This window comes from Populus alba, chromosome 18 (genome assembly GCF_005239225.2).
Source record: "Populus alba chromosome 18, ASM523922v2, whole genome shotgun sequence".
Taxonomy (NCBI): Eukaryota; Viridiplantae; Streptophyta; class Magnoliopsida; order Malpighiales; family Salicaceae; genus Populus; species Populus alba.
Genome location: NC_133301.1, coordinates 5,250,615 through 5,263,843, shown reverse-complemented (window position 1 = coordinate 5,263,843; position 13,229 = coordinate 5,250,615). Strand labels below are relative to the sequence as shown.

Below are 13,229 nucleotides of genomic sequence, written 5' to 3'. Positions count from 1 at the left end.
GGCACAAATTTGGCTTAAAATGCTCATACTAATTCACTTTACACACCACACTAGTACATACTTTTACGTTGGCAGGTCCATTATCGATGAGCTGGCATTTATCCATACATCTGCTAATGTCGTCTACGACATGACAACAAGCTATGCATTTGGCAACAAACAGCTCCCCACATCATTGCGGCCGCGTTTAATTAGAGATTGGTTAAAATTTTAAAAAAACTTATTTAAATTTAATTTTTTTATATTTTTGAATTATTTTGACATATTAATTTTATTTTTTTTAAATATTGTTTTAATATATTATTTTAAAATAATACTTTTAAAAGATAACCATTATAACACAACCAAACACCCGCAGGATGACATTTATCTGAATTGTTTTGAACAGGAGTCATGAACGCTGCAAGTTGGAACATAAATTAAAGTTAATACATGGGATGGACAAAATGTATGAGTTTCAGCACTTCCAGTTCTTCATGGGAAAGGAACAAAATGTGCCAATGAAGGGAGAGTCCTCAAAATTTTATTTTTTTATTTAAAATATTTTTTATATATTATTTCAGATCATTTTGATATTCTATATCAAAATAATTTTTAAAATAAAAAATACTTTAAACCGTTATTGCCTCTACAATTTTAAATAAACCCAAAGAAGCAATTCCTGTAACACTTGCAGGATTCAAAAAACTTGATATCTGCCTTGTTGGAGATAGGGTATTTTGAACACAAATTGAGCACCGTTTTCAAGATTTCCAAGCTTGGTGCGCAAAGCAAGCAAGAAAACAAACACAGAGAGAAAATCAAGATAACCAAAAATATAAATTTCATTCAAAATACAAAAACTGTAGCACACGTACACCACGCCACGTCCCTCTATCTTTATAAAACATTGTGTACGTCAGTTAAGCCCTAGTCCCTCCCCCCCTCTCCTCCTTCTTTTTCTCCTTCACACCCGTTAATCTCTCTCTCATCTCAAGCTGCCGGGATCTTAGCTCATGAAACCGCCTGCTTGTGCAGCTTGCAGGCACCAACGTAGGAGATGTAGACCAGATTGCCCTCTGGCTCCGTTTTTTCCTCCTGAGAAAGCAAAAGATTTTGAGGCTGCTCACAAGCTTTTTGGGGTACATAATGTTGTCAACAACCTCAAGAAAATAATCCCCGAACAGAAACCCGAGTCTATTACATCTATGGTTTATGAAGCTAATGCTCGAGTTAGAGATCCTGTTAGTGGTTGTACTGGCATCATTTCAAGATTGCTGCAGAATATTAACGCTGTCAAGGTTGAACTTGAGTTTGTGCAAGCTCAAGTGGCCTGCTTTCACACCCTGCAACAACAACTTGGAGACCACAATGTTGTTGATAATGTAGGCTTTGTGGACTTTCTTCAAGAAAACAGTAGTGCTAATACTGTCCAATCTCTTAATCAAGATTTTAACTTTTTGTATGAGAATCTTCAGAACCCTCAGCAACTTCAAGAATCCAGTTTTGCTCTAGAAACTAAACTGTTTGATGGTGTTCATCAAGGGATTTCTCTCTCTATTGGCAAGCCTGCTGTTAAGCCTGAAAGGCGTTCATCATCATCACCATCCTCTTCAAAAGCACATGGGAAGCAACCACTCCAGGATGTGAGCGATGACGGTTTTTGATATTCTTGATTAGTGCATGCATATAATTCTTACTGTTTTTATTAGTCAATGTCAAGAGTTATTAGGTGATATATAAGCATAACAGTTACAAGTGTCAAACAATTAACAAGAAATAAATGTGTTTTTGTAATGTTAAAAGATTTGAAACCCAAATTAAAATTGACGAGGGTAATTAGATAATAGAGTAAAGTATTCCAAAAAAAAAAAATACTGTTGTCTTCTTAATTTGTGTCTGTGCATATAAGACTAGATAATTACGTTGTTTTGCAAAGTCCGAGGCCATGCATTCATTTCACTGTGGAGCAAATATGAGTGATTGTGTCGGTTATGATTACTTAAAGAGCCATAAATGTTTTGCTTGTAGAATGTTGCTTTGAATCACCCAGATTAACTTCAAATGAGATTATATCTGGTTTTTCGTTTTATTTCACACATTAGCAAATGCATTGAGTAAATACTACTGAGCTAGTAAGGATTAAGACTGATTCCTCTGCAGATGGTTTCCATCAACAATTGGTTTGGACTTGGGATAGTAGGAGTTAGTGACAAGTATTCCTCCAAGTTTACAATTGTGTTGCATCAAAGAGAATAGGATAGCTCAAGTTTTTGCTTTCACATATTATGCAAATAATATCATTTCATTTATTCATGTTTTTGGATAGCAAGTTCAAAATGTCTTGGACCTTGTTTTATTTTCCGAGGCCCCAAAGGGCTGCTTGAGCATTGTCTTGCTACAGAGTGGCCTACCTCACTACTTCTGTTGTGTAGTTTGGGCTTTAGGTCCCTGGTTGACCGAGAGAGACTCTCAGGGAAATGTGATAATCAGTATAGGAGTGGACAATCAGTATAGCATGTATTTGCACTGTAAAAAGAAGATGCTTCACTCTAGTGGTAATCAGTGTCTTCTTACCAATGTGATACGCTGTTATTACTGATGCAAGTTTTGTTTTGTTCTGTTTTCAGTTCCATAGAGGATTAAAACACGATGGAAAATCATGCCAGCACGAGCAGTGGACAATCTAAAGGATGATACCATGGTATTTTCTCGGAAAACTGATAAATGACAGATTAGACTGAAAACTGTTGCAGTAGCTCTGCTCAGGTTTCTTATAATTTTGATTGTTATATACCGAGAAGAGACACGTGCCAACAGGAAATTCATACTGTGACATGTTTGATAGATTTGCGTTACACAACTTAGCTTCTTTTTTTACATTGGTAGGAGAGAATTCCACTGTTTCGTGCCTTCTGTGATTATGGTCTCATTTAGTCATTTGAGTTTAGCAATGTCCTTGAATAGCACAATCTTAAATTTCTGTTGCACCTGTAAATCCGCACCCTGCTGGAAGTTCACTTTTGATGGGGATCATTTTCTGTATATGAAAGTGAAGTTAACTTTGATATGAAGCCCTGCCTCGTTTGAAAGTTTGTTTCACAAGGTGAATTGTAGTTGATATCCACAGTACTCAAGGTATTCGCTGTTTAGGCTGTAGCCCATGATTTTTTTTTCACGATTCGTTTTGGGTACAGTTGAAAACATCAAGTAATGGCTATCGATGGTTGTTGGATTTATGAATTCAGAGTCCTACAAAGGTAAGGAGAGGTTTAGGTAGCTGCTGCTTAAAAGCTGAAAGAAATGCTACCCATTTGAAAGATTATGAAGGACCGACCGATCCTGTGAATAAAGCCATCTCCCTCTTTTCCATTTCTACTTGGAGCCACCTGAATTCTGGACCCCAATGCCAACCCGTTGATCGACGGAAAAATTGGCTCCACATGAAGAAGCATCCATGCAAGTTCGTCAAAACCATGTGATTTTGTGGCCTTTCTTTTTGGATTTGTCTTGCATTCATAGCCACAAGTTAACATCTTCTCACGTCAGCTTCTAGTTTTGTTGCGTTGTGTTTGTTGTTCATGACCTCTTAAAAGCTCATTCAAGCCTGTATCGTCCGAGTAAGAAAGCATTAACATTGAAATCCTGTCCCAGGACTACCAAGCAAACAAACATGACCTTCTTTGAATGGCCGTGTCCTGAGATTTTTCATCTTTTGGCTCAGGAACAACTGACCATTCTGTGCACCCAACAACAACCAGTACCGTGCCAATAGTTTCAATCCTCTGTTTCAAAAAAAACTGGTGTTAAATGTCAAACAGTTCCAGAGTCGCTAAGAACGACAAGATCCCGATAGCCTACATTTCTGCTGGCATTCTAATTGCTAACAAGAAATGTTCTGCTACTACTTTGTTAGTGCTTGAAATCATGCATTTATACATATATACTATATAATTTCCATCATTCAGAACATGAAAACTAGATGATATCTACATGTTATTGTTCTAACAGAACTTGCAAATAGCCCAGGCCATGGTTTGCTATCTCAAATCCCAGCTCCCTTTCTGCTAATTATGAGCTTAATTATGCAAACACAACAGCCGCCACTTCTCTTCTATAAAGCAATCAACTCCCACTGGTGAAATTGATGGTGCTTTCTGATAGATAATAGAATTCCGGTCACCACCCTTTGTCCTAATATCTTCAATCATCGTATGCACCGTGCTCATCTTTGGACGGTCTCTTGGCGATGGAGCCAAGCAAAGCAAAGCAAAGCCACTTGCATGAGACCTACCATCTCCCCCTCCATATATTATACCTCAACAACTCAAAATCAAACACCTCCCAAGTCCACTCTCCTCTTGCCACTCTTCGAGCCCACTTAACTAAACTTGTTTCTCCCTCTCCGTTTGGCATTTTCCCTGTCAATATCTTGAGTAAAATAACCCTAGGGCTATAAACATCGCATTTGTGGGTGAACCTTCTTTGGCTAACATTATTCTGGTTCTTGGACATTAGTTCTGTTGCTTTATAAGCGTTGTTTGAGATAGATGAGGCATGCTGGAGTTGGTAGAGAGAGTGCAAGCTTCCATTTAGTTGAAAATCAGAGACCAAAAGCTAACTCATTAGCATCATAGTAAGCTTTTAATCTAACAATGCTTGAAAATGTTTCAGTGTGTATTTAACTTTTGTGATTATAATTTAAAAAATATAGATTTAAATAAAATAGTTTTAGTTGGATTAAAATATATATTTAATTAAATTTATTATTAAAGTTGATATTAAATGAAAATGAATAAAAAAATATTTAGTTTGGTTTAAATTAATATTAAAAATATTGTTGATAATAAAATGACACTTGCAATAACCCTTAGTGCATTTGTGTGTGCATATAACACAATGACACTTGCATTTGGTCCCTTTCAATTTTATTTTTTTCCAGTGGCCCACTTCCATTTGAATAATAAAAAAAAAAACTTTTCCTTCGCGGGCCTCATTATTTTGTCTTTTTTCATAGGAACAATAGCACGTGATGGTCACGAGAGCTGCCAAAATTGCCACCGAGTAACACCACCCAATCACTCACTCCCTTTTTCTTTTCATTCTTCTTTCCTTCATCACCTGATTTTGCTGGCTCACTCTCCATCGTCGCTGAAAACAATCCAATGCTAACTTCTGTAATGAATAACTATATTTTTAGCTAATGAAATAGTTGGTGAATTGTCCATATAAATCTTTGTAGGTTTTTTTATGGCACTCGAAACTCTAATAATTTTCTTAGCCATATAAAATGACAAACATATGTTATGGTTACTATATATTCAACTTCACAAGTAGATAATGTGATAATAAATTGTTTCTTTGAATTCTATGTATTTGAGCTTTAATAGTGAATGGTTCTTTCTCTTAAATCCCAATCACATTAAGGCCATGCGCACCCAAATTTAACAAATTGCTTCTCATTATGGGATTGGGATGAAAATTGATTTACTAAAAGACACCATATAAAATAGTACAACAAAATTTATTATTCGATTGAGTTGTTCCTTTTGTGGTTTAATGCATTTACTTTTTCAATCATTATGTCTTTGTTGTCTTTTTTATTGACTAACTACTTTATTTTCCTAGCAGTAGTAGCATTTTAGATCTTACAAGTTGATGAAGTCATGAAACTTCAAACTAGATTGGATTTTTTAATGTTGTAATTTTAGGCTTGTGAAGTGACTATATTTGACTGTTTGGTTTATAAGCTTTCTTGTAAAACAAGTCTCATGTTAAAACAAGGAACTTTATAATACTTAAGATATTAAAGTCATTATTAAAGGAAATATCCATTGGGTGAAAAGGCTAACAAATATTGCATTGTAGTTTGTGCCATTGACTTTTGGGAATTTTCAAGGTGAAAGGACTTGTCATGTAAAATCCTTATTTCACAAGGATATTTTTTTGGTTATTTTTGGCTTATTAGTAAAAGGGTTTTTCTTCTCCTGTTGCTTGGGCCTAGCTCGAGTTCCAGGAGCTTTTTTTGTGTTTTTCGTCTTTTATTGTTCGAGCTTGGCCTAAGTGGTAGGAGTGTTTTCTTATCTTACTGCTTGGATCTTTTTTTTCCTACTTGATTTTTTGGCACTATTATTTGCCTCTATGTCATTTAAATTGTTCAGGTTTGAAAGACTTGACTAATAGAAATAAAAAAAATACTTATTGTTTTATACATGTGATTTTACCTTCTCATGATTTTTGATAATGTGCTTTCTTATTAATTTTGTTAATTTGCCAATATGAGATATGGAAGTTTGATGAGTTTGATGCCAATAAAAGAGATAGTAGAGAACATTATTATATAGAAAGTGGAGAATGTTTTGTGTAAAAGTAGTGTTAAAACATTATATAAAGAGATATTGCATGGAAACGTTGAGATTTCTCTTGGAGACATGAAGATCTCATTATAGAGATTTTATTAGAGGCATGAAAACCTATTTGAAGGCATGAAGAATTAGTTTGGAGAAATTTTAAAACACTACTACTTTTATTAAAAAGTTCAAAATATTTTCATAAAAATGGAGATACAATTTCTAAAGATTATATAATCTTATTTAATTCATCATAAGGATCTTTCCCTATTTATTTAGGTTGCATTTCATTTCTTGTAAATTATTGGAGGTGACCCTTAGCCATTAATATATATATATCTTTTTTATAGGGCATGATGTTCCTTAGTATCATGATCGTGGTCGTGATGAAAGTGAAAAGGTTATTAAAGTTCTTGTGTTTATGCCACTTTTTATGTAATATGGGTATCATAGGAATTCCTTTCCCTTACCAATTAACAACCAATACCTCAACATATATGGTGGTTAGAGGTGTGGCCACGAGCTTAAAGAATGTTAGTCAGTCAAAAATAGATCATTCGGTTCTCCTATTAAATGCCTTAGTATGATATTAATGATGTTGGAGAGATTCTGTTATTCATGACTGGAAACAAAAGTGTTTTTGTCTGGTCACACTTACTATCTTTACTCAAACGTGGTTTTCTATCACTTGTTTTACTTTCTCATAAAAAGTAGTTATAGACTCTAGTGTTTAGAGCTTTAGTGATAATATGTTCGAGTAGATTCTTTATATTGAGCATTTCCTTGGATATTGCTATAGTACTCTCATATTCTCATTGTATTTATAATGAAGAGCTTAATGGTGTTCTTTTCAATTGGTATGTTAGTGTTGAAATAAGAGATAAACTTAACATATATATCATACAGACTAATGATGGAGTTAGGCTAAAGGTTGTGATACCAAACCTAAGCAAATCCATGGAATGTTGTCAAGAGAATTTTACACATAACATCACTTTTTTGTGTTATAAATTCTAGAATGCTTTCCAAGTTTTATATTTGCTCTTTTAGGTTTGTAAGATTTTTGTAATTGTCTAAGATGGCCTTCACGAAGACTCAACCTTCAAAGAGATAAGCATGTAATACTTGATGATAAAGTGGAGCATTTTCTACTTTGTGTTATTCTTAGAAGCTCATGCAATTATTGATCTCATCTCGCATCTATTTTTTTTTTTTTTCCAATAAGAAGCATGTAAGCAACATTCATAAAATAATTGATGATGGTAGCCACTTCTTTAGCTAGGGCTTGTTGAGGAATGCTCTTTATAACATAAGTGACTCCTTCATAGAGTTAGAGTACAAATGTTCTTATGCTTACTTTGCACATTGTTCTATTATGTTCTCTTAGATAATTTGGAGTTGTCTATATGCACCTAGTGGTGCAGGTAATAGAGCTAACTATTGTGTTTTCCATTCTAAGAATGGAAAAGTGTGAAGTTATTTTTATCTATTAAAACAAAAGATAACAAGAATTTTTTGAGATGGATGTGAAATTGAAATGAACTAGCTAGAGCTACAAATGAAGTCATGAAAACCTCGAATTGGATTGGGATTCTCATGGCTCTAATCTTAGATTGGTGGAGTGATTAGATTTGTCTATGAGCTTTCCTGCAAAATAAATTTCTTGTCGAAATAAAAGACCATTTAATGCTTAAATCAGTAAATATATGATATGAGAAGTATGTGTATGATGATGAGGTATGTAGAACAAGGGATAGTAATAAATGGTCTCATGTGACCTTTTACCCCCTACTTTAGGTCATATGAGTTTACCTTGTGAAAGTTGGAAAATGATGAAGAATCATTACCTCGGGTCATATAGATATTTAAGTTTTTAGTTGTTGTGCCTTACTTGTTATTAGTAGAAAGGTTTCAAGAGTGAAACAAGTCAAGGTATAACCATTAGCGAGAGAATAGGCATCTCTAAAGAGACAAGGTGAGGGAAATAGTTATTGGCATAAAAAATTATGGCTTTGTAGGTGAAGAGAATATGTCATATTGAAAAAAGAGATAAATTGAAAAATATACCTATTGTGTGATAGGGTTAGAAACTGTTACATTGTGATATGTGCCAATAACTCAAGGAAATTCACAGGGTGCAAGGGGTTGAGACTTGTCACTAATCCTAATGTTGTTGGCAATTAAGGTAAATTGGGCCCCATTAAGGGAATTATATTTATGCAATGCTTTTTTTTTTTTTTTTTAAAAAAAAAAAGCACCTTATAAAGATTAATACAACAACAAGAGTTCTTGAGTGGGAAAAAGGATTGCAACCAACTAAGCTAGCTAATGGGTGCATTTATGAAATAACATTGCAATTCTTAGAAACCTGATGAATTTTTGTAAGTGGTTTTGATCTTGGTTTGAATTGAATTAAAAAAAAAAGAGAGAACATGAAAGAATTTTTTTCATAAATATATTAATTTAGGTGTGCTATATCCCGATAAAGAAAATTTTAATTTCAGTATGTCATTGTAATACCATCTCCTATGCTATCTTAAAGTGCTAAAATATTAATATGACAAAAAGAATAATATAAATATAGCTTTTTTTTTCTCTCTTGTACTTCAATAGAAAAAAAAAGTTGTTTGAATAACCAATTGTAGTGGAGAAAGACAAGGAAATGCTTAACTCTTTTCTTCAAAGAATTTAAAATCACTTTCTTTTCACATGGCTTCACTTAATTTGTTTATAATTTGTTTATTGGCTTGTTGGTTTTAGTTTTTTTAAGAAATTTGTAAGAATAATTTTTATGGAAAAGAGAGATATTTTTACTATTTTCATTATAGCTACTAATTGAGAAGAAAAAATAAGCTAAAAGAATAGTTTTTTGGGGTTTGGCTTTCTCTTTACATTCTACGTAAGAGATGTCCTAAGAAAAAATAAAAAAAAAAAAAAAAATAGCTACACGAAATTAATAGTTCCTTGAGTGCTTAACAAGAGTGCAAGTTAAGTTCAATCTAAACTGAATGAAGACCTTATTCCTCCTTAATTTCAGAAAGTAACGGGTTTTTTTTTTTTTTTTTTAATGATATCTATCGAGCAATTTGTGCTCACGTTTTGACTCTTTCTTTCACATGTTCTTCTCCTTCCTCCTTGGGATATTGGCAATCGAACTCTTGGTTGAAAAGACGGGTCAACTACGATTTTTTTTTTATATATATATATATATATATATATATATATATTACATGAAAGAGGAGTAGTATAAGTTGCATTGAATGAATTGGACCTATATCTCACATCAAGCTAGTGAAGAAGAAACAATGAAATATTCTCACAAGTTAGCGTCTGCTCTCATTCTCTTTAAAGAGTTAATGCCGCCTCGTCCTTGGATTGTCCTATGCAACTTCATTATTTCATGCCTTTGGATCTTTTCTAAATTTCACTTTGATTTTCTACTCTACCTTTGGTCATTTATGATTTATGGACGAAAAGCTTGCAAAAAATTGGCCCGTCCCTTCCTTCCCTTGGGTGAAAGAAACACCAGCACCCGATTTTGCTCTTCTGGGATCTGCACCTCCAAACGTGGAGCGTTTCCAGGGGTTTAATGCCCAGAAATTATTGCTCAAAAGGTGTTCACAAAACTGGTAAATCTCAATCAAGAACATGGATAATTACTGTTGAGAGAGAAGTAACAATTAATGCTAAAATACTAAGCATACATCACCCGAGAAGACAGAAGATTAAGTTCAATCACCAAAATATAATCAATATTTTTCAGGAATTCTTAATTTCAACACTTTTTATCACTTTCATTCACCCACTCACATTTTCTATCTCTTTTTTTCTCAATCCATAGTTTGCACTTTCTTGCTTCTCAGAAAGTTTACAAACCACAAAAAAAATATAAAACCAGAAGGAAAAAGGAAAGGGAAAAACCAAAAACAAAAACAAAAACAAAAAAAAGAGGAATTAAAAACATCAAAAGGTCCACCTCCAGATCTTGATTCTTAGATCAACCTTACACTTAGACTTGGTAGTAACAGCAACCGTTGGTGTTTTACCTTTCGGTATAGACCCTTTAATCCCATCACAAGTAACTCTAATTCCAACTTCCTTCGTCTTTAGTCCACCCACCTTCATTTTCACCCTTGTATCCATCTCAATCTTCAACATGACTGATCCATCTGCACTTTTCTTCTTCTTCAGATCCGATCTCAAAGAATTTAGTGCATCGACGTCAAGATCGTTCGACCCAGACACCACAACGTTTCTAAAACTTGTCTGATTCTTTTTGCTCAAACTGAAAGCAGGCAAAGAACCATTACCAAGAAACACACCATTGCCATCAGATAATGCAGAGACCGTGAAGGGTTCATAGTCTAGTGAGATATGTGAATTGGGGTTCCCGGAGATGATAGTGAGGTTAAGAAGAGTGGAAAGGTGGGAAATGGAGGAGTCAGCAGAGGTGGTGAGATTAAGACGGTGGATGCGTAGGGAGGTGATGGTGAAGGTAGGGCGGTGAGGTCGGTAAAGGATGTAAAGAGCAGTGCCAGCAATGGCAGCGAGGAGGAGGAGCAAGAGGATGGTGAGAATTGTCCAGAAACAGCAACAACAGCAGATGTTTCGTCCACCACGGCTACGATGGCGACGGGTGTGGGGTTGTGGACGGTAAGGTAGGCGGGAAGTAGGGTTGTATAGGTGGGATTTGTTTGCTGTGGCGTTTGGGGGGTTGCTTGCGGTGGTGGTGGTGGTGTTAGCAGTGGCGGTGCCATTGGTTGCTGGTTTTGAAGAAGGGAAGACTTTCTCTGACATTTTTTTCTCTTTTTTGGCCAAGTGTTTGCAAAAGAGAGTTGCGTCTGTGTGCGTGTGCGTGTGCGTGTGTGTGGGTGTAAGGAGAGGGTGCAGAGAGGGAATGTAAAGGGCAGAGAAGAGAGGGACAATGCACCAACAAAGGAAGGGATGCTAACTGCAGACCAAAGTTGGAATCTTGCAAAGCAAAGCCTTTAATTTCTCTCTCTATTGCTTACTGACTCTTAGTTTTTTTTCTCACTCTGGGGACAGTTTACCTTTCTGTGATCTTAATGGGACATCTTAACAGGCATGGTGTCTGCCTCTGCCTTGGTGCTTGACACGTGATGATGGGTGTGGTCTTGTGTTTTTTTTTTTTTAATTAACGATGTTCATACCAGTTTTTTGTGTAAATCTTTGATGATTCTAAAAAATCTTGAAATGATGAATATTGAGGAGCAAATCCAATCCCTTTGCTTTTGTTTGATAAGAAAGTGACTTGGTGCTCTCTTACAATTTTGACTGCGAACATTTTCTCATGTCAAGATGATTTGCATTGTTGCCATGTCTAATCACTCATCCTACCGGGGCTTTTTGAACTAATCTTTTTTGAATTATTTTTCATAAATCACTGATAAATAGTTGTTAGAATATGATCTTCGGTCTGAAAGTCTTGAAACTAAATTCACAGTCCGCCAGTTAAGTTAGCACATCAAACTCTAAAGCTGTTCATTCTAGGAGACTTGGTCTGTAATCAAACAAAACATTACAATATTAATATTTGGTATTCTATTGGAGATTGTGTTTAGGATATTTTTCTATTTTGTAAATTAGTATATCAAAATAATTTAAAACTATATTAAAAAATTATTTAAAAATATTTTTTAAAAAAATTAAAAAGCATAACTGGAACACACAGACAAATAATGATTACAACTATATAAATTAAGAATTGGATTATATAAAATCTTGAGGGGTATAATTCAACTGGTCAGGTTCTGAATTTGCTTCTTAGAGGTCACTAGTTCGAGTTTTCATAAATCTTAGAGTCACTAAAGATTTACACGGTTGTTAACTTAAGGGCTCGTGAGATTAATTGAGATACGTAGATATTGGTTCAAACATCCATATTAATAATAATAATAATAATAATAATAAAAAGAATTGGGCAACATAAATATTGTTGCTTGTAAACGACTACAAGAGACCCGTTTGGAAAGGCAATTGAAAATTAAGTCCTGATGCTAAAACAGGAAAGGAAGGCAGAAAACTAGCTCTCAAGTTATCAAACAAACCCTCTAAGGAAAAAACAAAAACTAATATAAGTAAGACAAAAGTTGTTGATGGAAGGCAACTCAACGTGGTAGCTAGTCAGAGTTTTACCAAATCCAACCTCGAAAACAGCATTCATTATTAATGGGGTAATTATTGACTTGGGATTTAAGTTAAGTTGGTGTCTGGTGACTTGTCTTCGTTAAACTAATTATTTTCACTCAACCTGAGGCCATGCCACTGTTTTAATTAATTATCATAATTATACTTAAGTCTTGTTATTATATTATGAAGCTTTCATTGCTTTTAACAGCCATGGGGAAAGGCTCTAGTGGTGGAATGATGGAAAATTTGTACTTAGCTACAGCCACCGACACTAACGTGAAGCTGTGGTATCCCCCCCCCCCACCTTTTTTTTTCTTTTTCTTTTTTCAAAATAAAAAAATTAATATTTTTACCTTTAGTGTTATAATTTATTTTAATTTGAGTACTCTAGTGTATTCGTGGTGTATTCGTGGTGGTGAGCAATGGCCCAACAATAAATTAAAAGTCAATATTACAAATAAGATTTAATTTTATAAATTGAAACAACAAAACACTGAAAAAAATCTTCTTTTTACTATTCACAGGGTGTGGAAAACTATTGTATGGTCTTTGAATTAAATTTTTTATGCTTGGTCCATATTATTGTTTATATATTCTTTTTCAATGCTTAAACTTTATTTTTTTTCATTTCAATCCCTATATGGTGAGAGATGAGAGGGCAAGTCACTAGAAAAAAAAATTAAGAAAAAGAGAGAGAGTTCAGTCAACCATATTCTAATAACAAAAAAATCAATCTTGATATTAATGACT

The 13,229-nt window shown here is 34.3% G+C and overlaps 2 protein-coding genes across 2 annotated transcripts; one reads left to right on the top strand and one right to left on the bottom strand.

The window, feature by feature from the left end:
- Positions 1-995: 995 nt before the first annotated feature.
- On the top strand, positions 996-1,646 carry LOC118046003 (protein LATERAL ORGAN BOUNDARIES). The gene has a single exon (XM_035054752.2). It carries the CDS (start codon positions 996-998, stop codon positions 1,644-1,646), a length of 651 nt encoding a protein of 216 aa, XP_034910643.2.
- An 8,408-nt stretch (positions 1,647-10,054) lies between these two features.
- Positions 10,055-11,331, bottom strand: LOC118046002 (NDR1/HIN1-like protein 26). Its single transcript, XM_035054751.2, has one exon. It carries the CDS (start codon positions 11,124-11,126, stop codon positions 10,293-10,295), a length of 834 nt encoding a protein of 277 aa, XP_034910642.1. The 5' UTR covers positions 11,127-11,331; the 3' UTR covers positions 10,055-10,292.
- Between the last annotated feature and the right edge of the window lie 1,898 nt (positions 11,332-13,229).